At 41.2% G+C, this 22,459-nt stretch overlaps 1 protein-coding gene across 1 annotated transcript in view; it reads right to left on the bottom strand.

The window, feature by feature from the left end:
- pcxb (pyruvate carboxylase b) overlaps positions 1-22,459 on the bottom strand; it is a 309,723-nt gene that overhangs the window by 220,663 nt on the left and 66,601 nt on the right. Inside the window, exon 10 of the mRNA XM_030722659.1 lies at positions 17,669-17,787. Coding sequence (XP_030578519.1) covers positions 17,669-17,787 — 119 coding nt within the window. The remainder of the gene's footprint in view (positions 1-17,668; positions 17,788-22,459) is intronic.

The raw sequence follows: 22,459 nt of genomic DNA, 5'->3' as shown, positions 1-22,459 counted from the left end.
CTCCAGTGCTAACCTTACTACTACTAGAATTTGCCCCCCCCCCCCACTCCATTTTTTTTGTTTTTTTTAAAAAACAAAATAAGGATGAAACCCAACTGCACATAAGTCTCAGGGGGATTCCTCTACATACCAAAACTATGCAGGAAATCATCCTAATTAAACCCAGTGCTCAAAGTACACTGTAGATTTGCCTTTAAAGTATGGTTGTTTGCTTGTCTAGAAAGTGAGATCTCTTATGTGCTAACACGAGAAAACAGAGGCATTTGAGACAATGTGTGCAAGCCTGATTAAATCTAATGATCTTCTCAACAGGACTCCCAGTGTCATGCACCAGTAGGTAGGTCTGCTATATGGCAGACAGCACGGCAAAGCATCCTTTGCGTGTAGCTCGGAGGGATTTCATCCGTCATTTCAACCCATTATATTCCACTCACAGATCTCTGCCTAACAAGCCGGTGAATCATTTGAATGCAAGAAGCAGAGCTTGGCATCTATTTTGCTAGTCGGCGTGTGGGAGTGACATCCTAACAATATTGACAAACATGACCTGTGATTGGCTGGTTCAAACAGACGCCGCTCCAGCACCTTCTCACAAGCTTCAGTGGGTCGAATGTACAGTATGTCACACAAAGTGAATCAGTGCTTGACAAATCCCCTTGTGGTTCATGACTGCACAGTGAAGTCAGAAATGAAACTGACATCTTCATTAGGGAGTCTTCAGCGAGAGCCAAGCAGCTTTTGCTGCTCCTCTTTGGTGGCAGACTCAACATTTTAAAGCCAAGGAGGGAAGGGGAAAAAAAAAAAAAAAAAAAAAAAGAAGCAGCAGTCACTTGTGTCTCCAGCTTAGGAGAAGACTGATGTATGCCCACCCCCCACCTCCAGGTCCCCACCCGCTGCTACCCCACAAATGTCCCGAGGCCTTAGCCACTGTATGCCTCCTTCTGATGCAGAATCCTCTGGTCTTCGTCAAGTGTTTGATCAAACTTTGTTCAGAAGGCCCCGGGAAATGGGCTTAGGACAAATCCAAAGGGGATTACCGGACGAACGTATGGAAATTACAGTTTAATTTATCATTTAGGCTATGGTAATTCATGCAAATTATGGCTCTAATAATTCCAGCCTTGGGTTTAAATGGTGCTGCTCATATGGGTGTGCAGTCCTCATACATGTAGTAGGATAGTGTGATTTTTGGAAGTGTACTGTAATTTCTAATTTGCCTCAAATCTGACCCTGAAGAAAATCCAAACACAAAAACATGCCAAACACCAAAGGGACACCAAACTGGCATCTCTTTAAAAAGACAGACATTACAGAAAACCTCTCTCTCCCACAAAAAGGCACCCTATCCTATAATACTACCAACATGAAACAGATGACATTTAACTGCTAACTGACCATGCTCTGGAGCTTATCTCCACTTGTGGGCAACACACTCATCACACTGAAAACTCCACGGACTTTAACAAGGTCCTTCCGCTCTATCCAGATTAAACCATAGTGTCCTTTGATGTGGTTTCACATTTCACTTGTATACCTACAACCACAGAAAGCGACAAAATGACTACATCAAGACACAATTACTCCCGATCAGATTTGCAGACTGCTCCCCAGGGTCATCCATTGTTCGCACCCTTCACACGCTGGAAAGTGGACGTAAAGCTCTTGGCTCCTTCAAATGGGACAGCACCTAGACACTGGTACACATACATGGATGATACCCGGGTCAAAATCAAAACCCAAGAAGTAGAAGCCTTCACTGACCACATCAACTCAGTGGATAAAAACATTAAGTTCACCAGGAAGGATACCACGCAGAAAAGGTTACCATTCCTAGACTGTGCTCAATGAGGAAGGTGAGCACAGTCTAGGAGCACAGTCCCTTATCCCTTAGAGAACTAAGGGATAAGGGAAATGAAGTGAGCATGCACATGTAAAGAAAGCCCTTAAAACATGTGGTTATCCCAACTGGGCTTTCATCAAATCAACATAGATGCACAGGAAAGAAGGTCGGGCACCAACTAGGCGGAAAGATAAACGGAACACTGACAAACCTTATCAAACTCAGCCACACCCTCAGACAAAAACTGGTTCATCTCAAGGACAAAACCATAGACATATATGTAGACGCCGCATTGAGCGGGGTGTCCCGTTGCTGTGACACGTCAGTGAGTCCGCCATATTGGACGTGGCAGATCTGCATTGTAAACTAATACAAGTGAATGGACTGAACTTCATAAAGCGCCTTTCTACAAAGTTATTTAAGTTAATGCGTTTCATTTACACATTCAAATATGCACTAATATACACTGGGAAACTAATAGGCACCAAAAAAAATAAATAATTAAAAATGTTAAATAATCCACATATGTTAGGGTGCAGCATCAAACCAGCATATGTATTTCTAATGTTTTTGTGTTTATGGCTACCGTTGTTTGTAACGCTGTTACTGTGATAAATGTCTATACAATAACCAGATCCTGACATGTAGATATAACATCTACAGGTTTATGAATTAAAGAAAATACATTTTTATATTTTTTTTTATTAATTTAAGTATTATTAATGACAATCTTTAAGGCAAAAAATATGAACAAAGTTTATGAATTAAAATAAAAAATAACTGCAGTAGACACTGACCTACATTTTCTTTTAACAGTAAAACTCCCAAACACAAGCTTAGCTAAGCTAAGAGAGCAGTGCTCAGACCTCTACACTGGAGAAACCAAACAGCCTCTCATGGCACAACATAGAAGAGCCATCTTGAGGGGACGAGACTGCCGTACAGCTGCACCTAAAAAGGATAAAGGACACTCTTCTGAGGATGCCAATGTTCAAATTTTGGACCAGAAAGCCAGATGGTTTGAAAGGGGACTAAAAGTAGCCACCAATGTCCACTGTGAACCACCATCACTGAACAGAGGTGGTGGCTTGCGACACCAGCTGTCAGCCACCTACAATGTAGTCTTGAGGTCCCTTCCCATGTGCCTCAACCCCCACTCAGACTCTACTTCAGATGACCTCAATAGGTCACTTAATAGAGTGGGGCAAGGTCTCACAGTGGTTTCACCTGAAACCCCTAGTGGTAATGACCCACGCCTTTTTTCACACCTTGGCTCATGTGACGATGCACATGAACAATAAGGGACAAGGGGGACAATCCCCACTAGGCTTTAAATACCTGGGTCTCTGCACCTTCTGGTTTTAGATCTGAAGAAGGTGAAACACCTTCAAAAACTTTTACAAAATGTGAACAACAAGTTGGAGACAAACATACCTCACCAAGTCATTAAGTGTCTCTGCCAAAGCCTGTAGAAAGTTTTAGGTGAATAAAATGTTGGCATTCTAAGTTTTTGTCTTGCACCTCCTTATTGCCTCAGTGCTGACTGCTACCACCAACAGATTCCTTCATAATTAACAAATAACCAATTTTGTGCACTTACATGTATTCAATTCCATTTTATTTATATAGCACCAAATCACAGCTCACTTCAAGGAGCTTTATATTGTTAGGTAAGGACCCTACAATAATAATTGTACAGTATGATTGGACTAAATGTAAGAAATGTAAAAAGATTAATCAGAAAGACCCTCAGTTCTGACTGCAACATTTCAGACAACTGAAAACAATAGCAGTTGTCATGATAATCTTCCTTCCTGTTATAAATAGCCTCCACTCACTCTCCCACTCGCACACATGAATGAGATTCTCCCCTGGTGTTTGGACAGAGACATGTGTGTGCATACACAGACACACACACACACGGAGCTGCGTCCCTCATTCTTATTCATCTGCTTACTTCTCAATCACTCACTGTATGCTTCGCTGCACAATTATAATCACCTTAAAATTATTTTATGACGTGCTCACAAAACCAAATAAAACTCCTCAGTGCATGCACACAGTCACAAATACACTTTATAAACACAAAATGCACAAAACAGATTCAGTTGTATAATGCACTGCTTAGACACATTGATCTATTTTTTTTTTTAACACAAGCATCAAAGCATACTATAGTATCAACATGCACACAATTTATCAAAGAAATAAATAAACAATCATTATCTGACATATTACAAGGAGTGAAAGTATGCCCTCTGTACTGCTTAGCAGCATTTGACTGTCAGTGGTTATTTTATGAACATGCACACACAAACCCTGCGTACCCGGAGGAGAGGATGTGGATTGTTTACTACTGCATGTTTGTGGTGCTGAGGACCACAGAGGTAGGCAGGAGTATACAGAGAAGGGCATGAATGGGGGCAGAAAGCAAAGGAAAGAGGGGTGGATGATGGATTCAAGGAGTCATTAAAAAATAAATAAATACATAAAAAACAGATGAAACACATGGATAAAGAAGAAGAGCAAAAGAAAGCAATGATTGTAAAGAATGCTAGAACAGCAGAAGGTGAACAGGAGAGGAGAGCGAACGAGGGAAATGAGGATGGGGGAGTGGCCATCTACACAGCTTTTTAAAAATTATTTATACAAAGCCATGCAGGCATTTTTTTTAATATCTTAATTGAGAACAAATACACAATAACTCTGGACTGACCTTTTCATGAATCCGTTAATATAAATCATGTGCCAAGAAACATGAGAAAGGGAAAGAGTTGAGGAAACTGAACAGGGAGGGGGATAATTGCTGATGTGGCAGCAACTTCAACTCCCACGTCAAGAAAGGAAATCAAAGCCAAGAGCAGAAAGCTGGAGATGCTGGCTGCTGAACCGAATATTTAACGAGGAGGAAATTAAAGAGAACAAAAAGGGAAAAAGATTTTAAAAAATAAAAAATGAATGAAAGACAAGCAAAAATAATTTTTTTGGGGGGGGGGGGGGGGGGGGGGGGGGGCTTGACAAGAAAATGAAGGGTCGATAAAGGGTGTTATTATGCATCGTGGTAAAAAGGTGTTGCAGTAAAATATATTAATGCAGGAATTCTCTATAGACTCAAACATATCTAACCAATGCAGACGTCGAACTTTGGTCCAGCAGGCTGCTGGCGTTTTATTCTCAGTGGCTGCGGGTCACTCGATTCGTCTTTTAATTCACCTCATGTCCTTTCCCTCTTTCCAGTTCCACCCCTCGTTTGTCAGACCCTCTTGTCAAGTGATGAGAGGCATTGTTACTTCCTCACTCCCTCTCCCTTTTCTGACACTCTTTCGCAGCCTGATGAAGATTGAGAGTGGTCATTTCAGACTAATTAGCAAGCCTAAACAGACAGACAACCAGGTGCAGCGCGCGCACACGCACACACACACACACACACACACACACACACACACGTCTCTCAAGCACTGCTTTATTAATGCATGCACATGCACACATCTGCATATTTAGAGGCTAGAAGAAGGGTGCTGTACTTTCAAGCACACATTGACACGCACATAACCAAAAGCAATAAAGCCCAAAATAGTGTTAACTCAGTTTGTCTGACACACAGGCTATAATTTCCTCCAACTTTGTCTGGAAATTTGACAAAATAGGAGCAATAAAAGCATGAGAACACATTTCTTTTGCTTTATAGACAATTATAATCTTGTTGCAGCACTTCTGAAAAGGCCATACTCCCTGGCAGCCTCTTCATCTGCTCATCCTGTTGCTGCATTAAGAGCTAAATGTAATGAAGGCATTTCTCTAAAACATTGCCTCTCATTGTCTCTCACACGTTCAAACAGCAAAATGACAAACTGTAGCAGGCCATTTATGTAGTCACAGTAATATTTTCATTACTGTCACAAATCGCAGTCTTTAAACATGAAGTATTGGATAATACGTTCTGATTTCCTCACACTTGAACATTGTGCAGCAGATTCTGGTTATTACACATCACAGATACATGTGTTTACTACACAAGACTCATCTGGTATGGCCAGCCATAATGGCTTTTTGAATAATTTTACCAGTTAAGAGATTGTTATTACATGGTCAAAGCAATCAACGCTAGTAGTCTTTGGAACTTCAAACAATTCATGGAGCCTCGATCGACCGCGACAGTAATTAATTTGATGGATTTCGTTAAATAACCCTGCAACACTTATTTTTAAAAACAACACCGATTGATTGTGGGAACAAGTTGTTTATTTCCATCTCGCAATGCAACAGGTTTTACTGCCTTCTTTTGGGTTTAAGAGCTGCCCGGAAAGCTTCATTTTTCCTGCCAAGAGTGGAAAACAACTGGCAAGATGATGAAATGAAGATGCTGCACAAAATATATAATGGCTTCCTCCCAAAGTTGTACAATTACTCCTCAGAGGAAGGGAAAAAAAAAATATATATTCAATACTGTGTATGTAAATCTGGACATGTCACTCATTTGAAACATAACACACATGAGTGAGCACAAATTATATAGCTCAGAATATGTTTAAATCCTATCAGCAGCAAAGTGTGCATACACTACATCCTATATAGGAAGTTGCTTTAAAAGGTGAGAAGCACATAATTAAAGCACATTACTTTGGGCTGCTGGAGTTTATAGATTTGATGTCAAAATCATCTCCAAATCATTTTACTGGTCTGGCCAGTCAGCTGAGGGAGCTTTTGCTTAAACCATTTGGTAGAAAAATCTCGAAGAATCAATAAGCAGACCCTGCATTTATTTGCATTTATAGATTATTGCAGCAACTTCGGAGACAGTCATGAAGGCTGAGTGTCTCAATCCAGATCCTTCCTTTCATACTCTTTCATATATGCATGTCTATGTAGTATTCAATTTACACCATGCGCTCATGTTTTGTGTGAATTTTGACAGGGTAGCTTTTCAAACAGAGCACTAGAGTTGTGCATTTAGTCTAAGCAGGGTTTGCGATGTTTGACTGCTACTGGGAATTTATGCTTCAGCTGGAAATCTACGCTGTAACCTACAACATAACCTGACGTGCGTGAGATTGCTGAATCAGAATGGACGCAAGAAAAATCAACAGACACGTGGAAAATGTGTTTGCGCCCAAAAAAAAACAAAAAAAACCCTACCAGGACACGATCAAATAATGCACCTCGCACATGCATAAATGCCGGCAACATTGTTCATGTTCAGAATAAAACCAAGTAACCTACAATTTCATAAATAGATAAAAATGAAATGTTAGACTTGTGAAAAGAAAATATAATCAAGGACTGGGCAAAATAAGAGTCAGGTATTCATTTAAATTTATTTTAATCATCTCAAGGTCTTCCTGTAAGTGTCAAAGTTCAATTTTGTCCTTGAGAACAGTAGCTGACAGACCCTGAATTCAACAATGCAATCACCAGAGCAGTAATGAGTAGTTGGTGGGTCTATCTGTACTTATCAGTCATTTATCAGCCAACAACTAAAAAGGGTTTTTCTATATATGAACCAGCAACCAGAGCTTTCTGTACCTGCCAAAAGGCTCCACAAATCAAACATTTATTTAGTCTCAAATATTAAAAAAGGTGAGCTACTGTATGGTTTAGGTAAGGTTGATTCTTTTGTGAGATTTGAACTTGTGGAACTTGATGGGGTGACTCAAACTCAGGGTTGGAAAGGGGGGGGGGGGGTCATTTATTAGGACATTTTCCACACTGTGCTTCATGTGCACACTTATATACAGGCCCACATTAGAAGTTTAAGGGGGAAAAAAAAAGGGGGAGAGGGGGAAGGAGGAAAAAAAAAAAAAAAAAAAAAACCTTCCCATCACGTTTCACTGCAACAGGCACACAATCCCTCACTGTCTCTTTAGACTACACAGAGCCCAGCATGAGCCTGGGGGTATAATTATATCACTTTAGGATCTAAAAGGACTCCTGTCCACCAATCAACCAAATGTGCAGCATCCCTCGAGAGCATGTGGACACGCGCGCACACACACACACACACACACACTCTTGGTGCTCACAGCCACACAGAAACACACTCAACACACAAAAGGAAAGATCATTTACAGCTAAATTACAGACAAATTGAACCTTGAGAGAGGAGAAGTTCAAAGACAGAGCTGGAGCCGAATGCAGAGGCGGTCTCGCTGTCTTTCAAACACACTCATGCCTTTCAGACAGACAAGCATCTCTCACACACACACACACACACACACACACACAGGGTATACATCCCAGGCAAAACATATCTTGCATTTATCTCACATTTTGTCTGTCGCGCACACACACAGCCAGACACCCCAGACAGAACTGCCGCCATTGTTGAAGAATTCGATAAAGCGGGAACACAGATGAATAGGTATTTGCACAATGTTCCCGTGCATGTTTGAGTGTGCACATCTCCGCTGATGTCTTTGGAGTTCAAAATTTTTCATTACGGGGGCGTGTTTTTGTATGCATCTATGAATGAGAGTGAGCAGAGTGTGTGTGTGTGTTCATTCTGATTACAGATTGTGGTATTCCGCCTCCTCACTGACACTTGTGTACGTGCCCATTACCGCTGCTGAGAGAAAGAGCCAAGCAAAAGAAGCAGCGAAAAGTTGGAGGATGCCTTCTTAAAAAGATACCATGTCAAGCTACCAGAGGTGCAGAAAAGCTAGAGACATAACTATCAGAGCAATATGGAGAAGGTGGAGGAAGAAGAAGAACAGTGAAAAGAGGATCTGTTATGGGAGAGCAAGGGGAGTAAAGGTGGGAGTGGGAGGACATATGGAAAAATAGGACAAAGAAAAGTGTGTAAAGTTTGTGGTGATATCAGCAGACTTGCGATTGCTATTCCTCTTTACAGAGGCATGGTCAGTGCTATAATAGAAACTCACAGTACAAAATAGCTTAAAGTAAAGGTCTTTGTGGTTCTAATTTGTACTCCGACAAAACTCAGGCTTGTCTCACTGGACTGGTTAAGATGCCCTGTAATACTAGGTCTGTGTCTCAATGGGTCTAAAGTGAACCTTCACTTTCTTCAAATGTAAGTGATCTAAGGATGACAATAATCATCCCTAGATCACTTAACAGTCCCGAGTGCTTCTCACCAGATCTTCGAAAAGGTCCGATGTGACAGCACTTCTGTCCTCTTTACACTGGCAGTCTATAAAGTTCAGGGTTAAATTGAAAATTTTGATTTTTTCCACTTTCAGAGCTCTTCATGCTCAATGTAAAAGTTCACTAATACAAGGAGATATTAGTGAACTTTTAGATGAACTACTTGGTCTGGGAGCTCAACTGATCAATGCTTGCTGGTGGCACCTCGGTCCAGGTTAAGGTCAAAAGGACACTCTGCTTTTGAGGTTCTGACTCAAGAACCTCAATTGGAGACACTTAAGACCCACCTGTGTAGGGCTTTTATTTAGTTTTATCCATTTATACCTTTTTAACTACTGTATCTTAAATTTTGCTCTTGAAAAAGTCTATAAACTTTATAAGATTTCTAAAAACAGAAATATCTTGTTCAGAATAAAGGGAAAAGAATTTAAGCAGCTTGTCATGTTGAAAAACAATTAGAAAACGTGTCACATTTTCAATAGTTTTATTACATTTGTGTCAGGTGGAAATTGCTCCTGTTGTTTTTGAAGCATCTGCTAATCAAAGCTAATCCACGTGAGATTCAACATGTAGTGGCTCATGTGTGAAGCTGTCTTTGCAAATGTCATTTCATTACTTCAAAGCTCTTCTTATTCTTTCGTGTTGTCTGCTGTCTGTACTAATACATGAATGGATGGAGCTGGAAAGGCAGGCAAGGTAAAGAGTGATGAGGCAGCAGGATAAAAAAAAAGGGGGCAGACTGAGGGAGTGAGGACAAAAAAGGAAAAGTTCATAAAGGGACAAAGAATAGATGAGGCACCAGTCAGAGTGAATGAGGCAAAGGTGAACTTAAGGACAGAGATGGAGAGGGATGAATGAAAATAGATGTAGGGATGAATATGAAGGAGAGGATGACAGATGAGATGGATACGGGCGAGGAGAGGAATGAGAGGGGTAGAGAAGGAGTCGTGGCTCTGACAGAGAGTGGCAGACACGGAGGGAGAAACTGACAGGGCTGAAAGGATGGTGGAGGGAAAGAGGAAGAATGAACAGGAGGTAATGGTGTGACAAAGAGAAAGAAGGGCTGGAGAAATGGACAGAGGTCAAGAAATGAAGGCACAAAGTTGGCCGAGGAAAGCTGAAGGGAACAGGCTGAGGGAGGAGTGACAGATGAGAATGAATGGTGTGGCAGAAGAGACAATGGAGGATTAAAGAGAAAGCGATAGATACATGAAAGTATATGCATTACATTAAACCCCACTGCAGACGTCATCCTATTACTACCAGCTTAGCATCGCACTGGAAGCACTAACATGTATACAGATATGTCATCTGGATAATGTTTGATCACTGCTGTTTGCATTCTTGAACTCATGACACACACCCACCTACACACACACCTACAACACACACACACACACCTACACACACACCTACACACACACCTACACACACACCTACACACCACACCCCACACACCCACACACACACCCACACACCTACACACACACACACACCTACACACACACACACACACACCTACACACACACACACACACACACCTACACACACACACACACACACACCTACACACACACACACACACACACACCTACACACACACACACACACACACACCTACACACACACACCTACACACACACCTACACACACACACCTACACACACACACACACACACACACACCCACACACACCTACACCCACACACACACACCTACACACACACACACACACCTACACACACACACACACACCTACACACACACACACCTACACACACACACACTACACACACCTACACACACACACACCTACACACACACACACACACACACACACACACACACACACCTACACACACACACCACCTACACACACACACACACACACACACACACACACACCTACACAGCTCCTTCTGTGGACTTATGCTGCCGTTTCAAAGTGGAAATGATATGACCACCATTATATGAGGCAGTAACTACCTACAGAGCCTGCAACCAGGACCTCCATAGATACTGCCAATGATTAGAGAGGATAATGGGCATTCAGCAGGCTGATAATCTAAATACACACAAAAACAAAGAACTTTGTCTAAGGATGAAGGAGAGGAACAACAAGGGCCGAAAGAGAAAAGCTAGAAAATCAAACAAAGTGACAGATAAACATAAAGACGGCATAAGGAATTATGGAATAAAGACTAGTAAGAATGAATGACTCAAGTAAGGGAGATGATCCAATTACAATGACTGGACTTCCTGGCATGGTGACCATTGGAGGTACATGAATGTTTTGAATGAGCATGTACCACACAGAGAGGATTAAGAAAAATGATTAAATCAGTTCTCAACTGCAGCCAGGTTGAAAACAGTGGTTGGTAAACTGAACAGAATATAGAAGGAATTAACAGGAGATATTAAAATTATGAAAACCAATGTGGGAAAGCAAGTCGGGGAATGAGCAGTAAGGAGTGTTTTTCGGAAATAGGTAAAGTAGCTCCCTGACAAGTCTGTTAACAGTCCATTTCAATACACATGAAAACAAGAATTAATGTGCTCACACCTCACAGATTGGAAGTGCAATCAAGGTGAAACAAAGCTCTGAGATGAATGACACGAAGCTGTAATACAGTTTTTACTTGTCAACTACACTCAAATGCAATTTTAGTCTCAAAAGAGGACACTTCCTCTACAATTAAGATGGATTTTCACTGAGTTTACGGAGAACGTTCTCTTTCCAGCAGTCATCGCTGGCTCCTTCGAGCTAAACCTGAAATGAAAGCTGTGGGTGTGACAGCTGAAACTTTTCTTAGGGAGAGCTGCTCGGATTTAAGTAATTACTGCACTCCTGCCAATTCAAATGACCCCAATTCCCCAAAATGTCAAGGTTCCTCAGCTATATGGGGATTTTCTCTGCAGAATGAACAAAATATGACAAACTGCTGCAAGGATGGATAGGAGGAGATCTGCAATACATGAGAACGACTGTCAGTTTATTGTCTTGCTCATACTAGCAGGGGGCAGGTGACTGAGGTTGTAGCCAAAAAACAAAAACAAGATCTTTCCCATATTATTTGGTTCTCACAAATAATGCAGAACAAGCCAATAATACAGACGTCCTTGTTGAGTTAAAACTAGATGAAATATTAATATAGATATTGCCAGAGTTCTTTGGTGTCCCTCATCCTCCATTCTAGCACTTTCATTTTCAAATATATTGGATGAGACACTGCATTAGTGAGAGAGTGAGAGCGTCTTGCTGCTAGAATGTTTGCATCACAGCAATATCTGCTGCTCAAATATGAAATACACGACTTAAGATATAGATGTCATCTTATTCCAACATTATTGCTTCCTAAAGACTGTCCCAGTATAGGTCTGCTTATTTTATTTTATTTCCATCTTTCATACAGCAAGATAAATGTAAGGAAATAAATATGGCTCAAAAACCAACATGTAAATTCAATTGAGGGGGTGAAAGTGTCATTATAGTGAAGCCAGTAAAGTAGTGAGAAATTTAATGGGTCTAGCTTGAACAGTATGCATCTATGGTGTGAATTTAAAAGAGCTTAGGTGACATTAAAGTCATCGCGGACACAAGATTTTCAGAAAACTTTACATCTCACCTTGAGCTCAAGGTCACAGATATGAACTCATCCAAGATTTTAGGTCACATCATTATCGAGTTATGGCCAACATTACAGTTTTTTGTGGAACAGACGCCGCCAACGCCACAGTTATGACAATACCTCGACTTTTTCGTCAAAACAGCTGAGCTAAGAGAGAGCTGTGGTTTAAACCTTGAAAAGTTAAAAAAGGTAATTAAAGACCTCTTTCACTTTTTTACTGCATTTTGCAGAGCAGGAAAGTCCCAGATTGTTCCAAAAATACCCACCCCTCAAAGTCCCGTGTTGAGCTCTTGGCCATTAGCACTTTGTTTTTCAGTGTTTGTACAAATAAACCCATTTTATAATTTATTTGCACATAATGTGTCACCAATGGATTTACCATTAACTATACACAAAAACAATTACATGACACCACCCACTGGTTTATGTACTTAAAGCTTTTTGGAATTAGATGTGACCATATTTGGATGTGAGTGAGTGTATCCAAGTTACATGTATGAGTAGACAAACATCAATTAGCAAAGTCTACCCACAGGCTGTGCCAATTAGTTCCAATTAACCCAAAAAAAACACCATCTCACTGACAAAAAGTGTAGTCACACTAAACCACATGTTTTTAATGACAATTACACTGAAAATGCTCCAAAAAACACAAATACCACAAACATCAACATGCCCAGATCAGTAACTTGAATTAGCAACTAGTGCCAACCCAAAGCAGCCACACCACAAATAATGCAGAATACAATTTAAAAAACACCTGAGTCATACTACCCCCCCCCCAAATACAGCCGTCATGAAGGGGGAAAATTAAACTTGAAATGCATTTATTTCTGAAGTTAGGTTGGGCATTTAAATAGAGTTTGGGAACTGACTCACTTTTTGGAGCCATCCTCAAGAGGCCATTTAAGGACCTTTAGTTTTTGGCACTTCCACAGCAGCTTCATTTTTTACCCCTGAGGGTTGCTGCCTTTGTTTCACACAATTACAGTTATTTACAACATGATGACAAACTATGATGCATCGCCAAGGCAGGAGAAGGGGGAGAAAGAGAAAAATCTGCTTTGAAAATGTTTTGAGAACAAAATTGATTCGGCATTTTTCCTAGGCCTCAGTAATGAACAATGTGCACACACACTCTTTCGAACTATATAGCCCACATTAAGTCCATGGAAAATGACTGCTAAGGTAAACAAAGTGATCTGTGTAGGTGTATCCAGGGGCTTTAATCAAACCGTGTAGCTCTGTGGGCACTGGCACATCTACTCAGCCACTTTGTTACATACACCTGTTCAACTGCCCATTATTGCAAATATCTAATCACCCAATCACATGGCAACAACTCAATGCATTAAGATAACCTGCTGAATTTCAAACTCATAACAGAAGAAAGGTGATTTCTGAGATTAAGAATACATGTTTGTTGGTGCCAGATGGGTTGGTTTGAGTATTTCAGAAACTGTTGATTTATTTGGATTTTCCCACACAACCATCTCTCTCTAGAGTTTACAGAGACTGGTTTGAAAAAGAAAAAAAAAAAAATATCCAGTGAAAATGCCTTGTTGATGCCAGAGGTCAGAGCAGAATGGCCAGACTGCTTCAAGCTGATCAGAAGACAGCAGTAACTCACACAACCGCTCGTTACAATCAAGGCATGCAGATGAGCATCTCTGAACACACAACACACTGAACCTTGAAGTAGATGGGCTATAGCACTCCAGATGCCACTCTTGTCTAAGAACAGGAAACTAACTACAATTCACATGAGCTTACCAAAATTGGACAATAGAAGATTAGAAAGATTGCCTGGTCTGACGTCTCTCGATTTTGGATGCAACACTCGGCTGGCAGGGTCAGAATCTGGCATAAACAGCATGTAAGCATGGATCCATCCTGTCTTGTATGATCGTTTGAGGCTGGTGGTGTAATGTGTGCCACACTGTTAGTACCGACTAAGCATTTAAATTGTTGCTGACCATGTCCATTTATGGCCACAGTGTACCTATCACAACCCCAAATAATCTGAAACTGAACATGACTGACTTCACTGTACTCAAATGGCCACCAGAGTCACCAGAAACTCAATACAATTACATTTTAATTTATATAGCACCAAAACCACAACAAGTGTTAGAGAGAAAACCCCATCAATCAGACAACCCCCAAGGAGCAAGCACTTGGTGACAGTGGGAACCAGGAACCAAGCCTCCAGCAGAACCAGGCTCAGGGAGGGGCAGCCATCTGCCACAACCAGCTGGGAGTTGGGAGAAAAGAAAAGAAAAGAGGAAGAAAGGAATAAATACAGTGTGGCAGAGAGCCAGAGTTTAATAATCACAGAGCAAAAAGAGCAGAGTCGAGGCCTATTGCAGCATAACTAAGGAAGGGTTCATGGTCACATGGTCTGAATGTTTTCACCTTCATCGTGCCTTCAGTCTTCTGCCACAAAGTCTTTCTGGCTGAATGGGTTTATTCAACCCAAAAACCTAACAGTGTTAACTACATGTTAAAGTCCACCTGGCCAAAAAACCCTGGAGGCAAACTTCTGTGTTAAAATTACTAAAATCTGTACTGATAAGAAATGTGAAACAGTCAAATCAGTCTAGCATTTAAAACACACTTAACATTTTACTCAAATGGTTTCAGAAAAACTTTCCAAAGCTGATAGTTTAACTCGCTTGACCACTCAGTTTTTTAAAATGTGTTCTAATGCAAATCTTCCACTTATTCAAGAAAAACAAAGATCAAAAGAAAGAAAGAAGAGATAATGGAAGACAAGAGCGCAGAAACTGATCAAGAAGAAGAAAATCGGAAGAAAGTTGTCAGTCGTGTTTTTACCATATAAAGCAAGTGTTTTTGTTTCCACCATCTGCCCACAACTACAGTCTTAGTTACACTGGTCTATTAATGTGTCTGCTTCATTTATTAAGTAAATGAAGCAGAAAATCCTATATTAATTACTGTAACTGGTTTTCTGTGTGTGCACAAACACACACACACACACACAATGCCAACTCAAGATTTGTCAGTCTTTGTGCAACTCAAGTGCCAATAGACGTATACCTGTCGGGCCTTTGTGCGTTTGTCTTGGATTGTGCCTGAGACCCATCTGTGTTGTTTCAGCTGAGCAAATCTCACAGGTCATCAAAGAGAGCAGAATGCTACTTATAGCTTTCATTATACCCTTTCTTGCCTCACCCATTTATTCCTGTTGTCTCTCAACCGGTCTCTAACCTCATCTTTCAGCTTCTCTCTTCACTGATTCCAGCTGTTCTGGCTCTCTTCTTCTCAGTCACATCTCTCCTACACCCATCTCTTTGTACTTATCAGCGCTCTCTTAATCTCCTTTCGCACCTTGTTCGTTTTCTCATCTTTTTCTCCTTTTTGTCCATTTCTGGTTCAGTCTCATGTACTTAACACTCTACTTGTCTTCCCTATGACATTCACCGCCTTTACTTCAGGGAAGGAAGCTTCTTACACTGATGCTGCCCAGTAGTGCTGTCAAAAATGACACTTGATTATTCTTACCAAAAAGACCCCTGGCAGATATTTAACCCAATTGAAATATTTGCATGCCCACAAGACCCCCAAAAAAGTGAAAAACTACAGTAATTTAAATTTGACTTTTGTGGATAGGTCAAGTACTTCTTCTGAACCTGAGTTTGGTCGCCAAGTTTCTGCCAACATTAACACATAGCTGATATTTGCTCTTTTTAGTTTGTCCAACACTCCCTTAAAGGATTTTGTATTCAAGTTTTTTTGTTTTTTTTTTGTTTTGTTTTTTTAAATAAAACAAGCTACTAAAAATGTAAAGTTAATGTTTTTAATCTAGAGCAGTGGTTCCCAAAGTCAAGCATGGCCCACTTAAAAACCAGAAAAAAAAAAAAAAAAAATCTCTCTCTCACACACACACACACACACACACACACACACGTCCACTTACAGTCCTGTGAAAAAAGTTTTCAGAGGATTTTATTCAGGCATGTGAAAAACTAAGTACACCCCATTCTTCAACAGCTTGTAGAACCACCTGTAGTAAGAATAACCTGAAGTGATCGTTTTCCATATCAGACTATCGGTCTTTCATACTTGTGGTGAAATCTTGGTCCACTCTTTATAACGCTGCGTCAGTTCTTTGAGGTTTGCAGGCATCTGTTGGTGCACAGCTCTCTTAAGGTCCTACCACAGCATTTCAAGTCAAGCTGAGGTCTGGACTCTGATTGGGCCATTGGACCACCTTAATTCTTTTTGTTTGTTTTGTTTCAGCTCTTCTGTTGTAGATTTGTGGCTGCGCTCGGGACCACTGCCCTGCTCCATGACACTTTGGGCCAAGCTTTAGCTGTCAGACATTTGACTAACACTTTGGTATACAGAGGAGTTCAAGGTCAACGCAACAATTGCAAGGTGCCCAGGTCCTGTGGCAGCAAATGAAGCCCAAATTCTCACCCATCTATTGTGCCAATATGCTGTGTTTTGTTTTCACCAGCTGTGCATTATGGCAGAATTTCTCCACTTTGGTTTCATCTGTCCAAATGCTCCAGACTACCAAACTGCAGAGACCTCTAATTTTACAGTTGCGCTCAAACTTGCTGATGATCAATAAATCAAGTGCATTTGATTACTAGCACCTGGCTGCCATTTACCTACTTAATACCTACAGAGACAGTAAAGATGCCCTTAGCTTCTCACAGAACTAAACTATTTTTCACTTCATATTCATTAAGGTGGACTAGGTCACTTTATCTAAGCAGATGTATGTCTAGAGTCTGAAGCAGTAACCCAGTAACAGAAAGCCAGCCACTGGCAGCGCTGCTGTTTTTCCACAAGGGAAAAAAAAAAAAAAAAAAAAATTAAAAAGGAGATGTCATTTAATTTAGAATATTTGACAGACCTAGAGAGTGGACCAATGATACCAGACACACACATCATTAGCCTCACAGCATAATTGCCCAAGTCATATTTTGGCCAAATTGAGATATCTGCCTAACTCTAAACGAATCTACAGTGTTAGGAAAATAAACAGACATCAATGATGCTGTGAGGCTAACGAAATACAAAATGACAATGCTCCAGCAGCTACACAGGTGGACATCTACTTACTCTGTGATCTCTTCAGTGACCGTGTGTTCAACCTGGAGTCGAGAGTTGACCTCTATGAAGTAGTGTTTGCCATGTTTATCCACCAAGAACTCCACAGTCCCTGCATTCTCGTATCCGACCTGTAGGGGGTAAAAAATAAATAAATAATTTTAAAAAAAGGATCAAAAGAAAGCCGTTTTATAGCTCTTAATTACCCAAGCTATACTCATAGCATCAGTTGTGTAAACAATCAAGCAGGAAAACCCACTCATCTTATTGAGCCATGAAGGGGGTGGAGAAAAAATAAAATAAGTCCTCTTACTCCATCCAGGCACACATGACTACATAAAAGGAAAATCAGCCTTGTGGATTATTTGTTTAGAGAGACAAGGGCAGTTTTCATCATCTTCCTTTAATGCAAAATTAGCTCATCACTCAAGAGGGATTTATTGAAACCTCATACCATTTTCTCCACCTTTCATCTATTACATTGCAATTATAAATCAACCATCGCCGTGTACTTTACACTGGCGCTGTTGCTGGGTCTCGGATATTGAAATGTCCTTTAAATGACGTGCACATGAGGTAAATGTGGGACAAGAAAAACTACACTTGGGGATGGCTGCAGTTCAGGCAGTAAAGTGAGTTGTCAGTTCTATTCCCAGCCTACATACTGAAATGCTCTTGGGCATAACAGTAAACCTCAAGTCTCAATATCGATATGTGAATGGCTAAATGACAAACTGAGCTGCTCTGTGCAAAGATTATAGATTCAACCCTTAAAGGGTTTATTACATATGACACCCACACATTACACACTTATGCACACCCAAAATGACAGATGGGACCGGTACAGAGAGCCACAGAGCCAATGAAAGCTCCATGGATTTTTGATGACCCAGTCCACTGCCAGGACACCGTTAACTACCAATGAATTAGATTTACAATATGTTCTACTGAAAAACAGATCACACTTAACATGTTGGAGAAGTTTTTATGAAGAGATCATGGTTAAATAAGAAAAGTCAATGTATGGGATGTAATACACCTACATGTTTGCAGTCTTTCGCTCTTCAAGTCTGACGCTTACAGGGCATGGACATGGTATCTCTGCAGGTGTCCTGTGGTGTCTGGCACCTAGACCTTTGGGTACTGTGAGTTGCAGGTTGGGGGCCCCTGAACTCAGCTTGTTTTGGCACATTCGACTTACAGATGAACAGATTTGGAACTGGGAAGTCTGAAGGATGATTTAACACCCTGTGTTTTTTTTGTTGTGTCGCCAAGCCATTTCTGATTAGTCATTGTGGTGTGTTGGGTCTCAGTTCCCTGAAGAGTTAGACCGCTGCTGTGTCAAAGCGGCGTCACCAATGAACCCGGATCAGTACACAACAGATGGAGCCAGAGCTGTACAGCAGCAGAAGTATTGCGCTGCAGACCGCAATTCAGCAGATCACAATGTTAACTGAATACAATCTCACCAGCACAAAACAATGTCTGCATACTTGATACAGCATCTTTGAGGCACACAGATCATTAACATTTGAATAGCTTTTGATATTCAGTCTGAATGTGACTCACTTTGTAACACCACTCAAAAGCCTGCGAAAAACAAAAACAAAAAAAGGTGCAAACCACATCTCACGACTTCCATGTAGTTGGCCAAAAGATGTTCGCTTCTTGGCACAGATATGTTATTTTATTCAAAACTACAAACTGCTCTTTGTTCTGTGTAAAACTAATTTTAATCTTTCCAGAGGAAAAGAAAAATCATCTCAGGTCACCCTGCTTCAGATATTTCTGCTTACATTTTAATGCCAATTTCTAGTTTTAATTATAGGTTTTCCAGTTTTTCTATCTAGTTCATTAAAGTTCATAATTCTTTTCACCACATGATGCTACAGAGTTTTAATGGAATGACAATGTAAAAATCCTGATTTAAACTGACCAAAATGAAACTGTATCTAAAAATATAATCACCTGGTGTAACTGGTATTCTTTGATTACATTTTTTCCAAGAGTTAGAAGAGTGGGGCAGTCGCACAGGTCTTTATGTCCAGGTTACCCCTCAGAATGGACATTAACTGTCCTCACAGCTATAGAAAGAACAGCACATATGTTCAGTTTGTGTGATGTGCTTTTCCTGAAGTGTCGATCTGTTTGAGTGTTTATTGAAGTTCAAGTGGATTCAGTGGATGAAGGTGAGGACTCAGATAAATATGACTTCATTAAGTTATACAAGATTCAATGATTGCTGTGACAGCACACCGTTTAATCATTTTCTGAAGTGGTGGACACTTTCTACTTTAGCCTTCTTACCCCAGAAGCACTGAACTTCGAATAATGTCCAAAAGGATTACCGTATTTTTCGGACTATACGTCGCTCCGGAGTATAGGTCGCACCAGCCAAAAAATGCATAATAAAGAAGAAAAAACATATATAGGTCGCACTGGACTATAAGTCGCACTTTTTTTGGGGGGGGGGGGGGGGGGGGGGGGGGGGGGGGGGGGGGGTTGATAGAATCCGAGACCCAGAGCACAAATTCCATCTTGAACGGCAATTTAAAATAATATTGGATTAAAGAACAGGACGAACACGGTTACACCTACTTATGCTAACGTAGCACATTCAGCTACATGACGCACAACGAACACGTGTTCGGTATTGTAACGTTGTAAACACACTTCCAAGTCGGCGATATTGACAACAAAGGTCGTCTTTATTAACAGAAAAACGGCTGCTGTACGCCACAGCCACGCCAACCACAACTACAACAGCGGAACAGCAACACACACACAGGCAAGCTCTCGGTCTTTTTCTCTCTCTCCATGCTGCCTTCACGAACCTCCCGAACAGTCCGAAATCCCACAACATCAACACGCTCTCTAACTAAGAGAATCGCTACAGTATGTTAACGTAACATTAAGTTATTCAGATAACCATAGCATAAAGAACATACTAACAAGTTAACCAAACCATCAATCCATTGAATTCTTCATCCTCGGTGTCACTTCTAAACAATTCTGTACACTCCGTAGACGAAGCGCCGCTTCCTCTTCTGTGTCGCGTTAGTCAGACTCGTCGTCAGCTGCAGGTCCAATTATTCCAGCCTTTCTGAATCCCAACAGGATGGTTTGTCACTGAAGCCCATGTTTTCTTGATCCATCCAATGACTTCCAGGAAAGTTGGGTGGCGCATTCTCCCAGTTGCCGTTAAGCTGTGCTCTCCATCCATCATCCACTGCGCCCACAGGTTACGCAAGACTGCCTTAAAGCTGCAGTTCACGGAGATGTCAAGTGGCTGGAGTATTTTGGTTCATGTGTTATAAATGTCACATATACGTCGCTCCGGAGTATAGGTCGCACCCCCAGCCAAACTATGAAAAAAAGTGCGACTTATACTCCGGAAAATACGGTAAACTAAATCTGTGACAGTGCTTTTACGCCCGGCGTGCTTAAATAAAAAGACTGACACCTGCAGTGACTCCTGATCAAGCAGATTAATGCCAGCGAATCTACTCATCGAGCTGTGGATGAACCTACAGCGCAGTTCCAGCTGACTTCTTTGGTGTCTCGTGATTTCCCAAGCGCGCCGTCAGGCCGGACCATTTTACCTGCTACCTGGAGCGGAGATGCAGAGATCACCTTTGGCAGTCCTGGTCGCTGCACTCTAAGGGAAAGCGCTCCCTTTCTGGTTCATTTTACTGACTCAGCCTGATGGCCTATTTGGATGTATTGAAAACGATTGTCTTTTCCAATGTCATTTATCCAAAGTGTCGCCTCACCGGCCTGGCCTGTTTGCATGCGACGTAACACCTTTGACTTTCTAAACGAACTGGATTCCCTGACTGCTGTCCAGGATTCTGGTCTCTCTTCTTTACCGGTGCTGGTCATAAAATTAGAATATCATGAAAAAGTTGATTTCAGTAATTCCATTCAAAGAGTGAAACTTGTACATTATATATTCATTCATTACACACAGACTGATATAATCATCAAATTGAAAAGAAAACATTTGAAATATGACAACTAATGAAAACCCCAAATTCAGTATCTCAGAAAATTAGAATATTGTGAAAAGGTTCAATATTGAAGACCCCTGGTGCCACACTAATCAGCTAATTAACTCAAAACACCTGCAAAGGCCTTTAAATGGTCTCACAGTCTAGTTCTGTAGGCTACACAATCACAGGGAAGACTGCTGACTTGACAGTTGTCCAAAAGATGACCTTTGACACCTTGCACAAGGAGGGCAAGACACAAAAGGTCATTGCTAAAGAGGCTGGCTGTTCACAGAGCTCGTGTCCAAGCACATTAATAGAGAGACGAAGGAAAGGAAAAAGATGTGGTAGGGGGAAAAAAAAAAAAAAAAAAAAAAAGTGTACAAGCAACAGGGATAACCACACCCTGGAGAGGACTGTGAAACAAAACCCATTCAAAAATGTGGGGGAGATTCACAAAGAGTGGACTGCAGCTGGAGTCAGTGCTTCAAGAACCACCACGCACAGATGTATGCAGACATGGGTTTCAGCTGTCGCAGTCCTTGTGTCGAGCCACTCTTGAACAAAAGACCGCATCAGAAGCGTCTCACCTGGGCTAAAGACAAAAAGGGCTGGACTGCTGCTGAGTGCTCCAAAGTTATGTTCTCTGATCAAAGTCAACGCAGCCGTCTACCAGGAAGTTTTAGAGCACTTCATGCTTCCTGCTGCTGACCAACTTTATGGAGATGCAGATTTCATTTTCCAACAGCACTTGGCACCTGCACACAGTGCCAAAGCTACCAGTACCTGCTTTAAGGACCATGGTATGCCTGTT

The sequence above is a fragment of the Archocentrus centrarchus genome (assembly GCF_007364275.1).
Source record: "Archocentrus centrarchus isolate MPI-CPG fArcCen1 chromosome 18 unlocalized genomic scaffold, fArcCen1 scaffold_23_ctg1, whole genome shotgun sequence".
Classification (NCBI taxonomy): Eukaryota; Metazoa; Chordata; class Actinopteri; order Cichliformes; family Cichlidae; genus Archocentrus; species Archocentrus centrarchus.
This window is presented reverse-complemented; position numbering and strand designations above follow the sequence as displayed.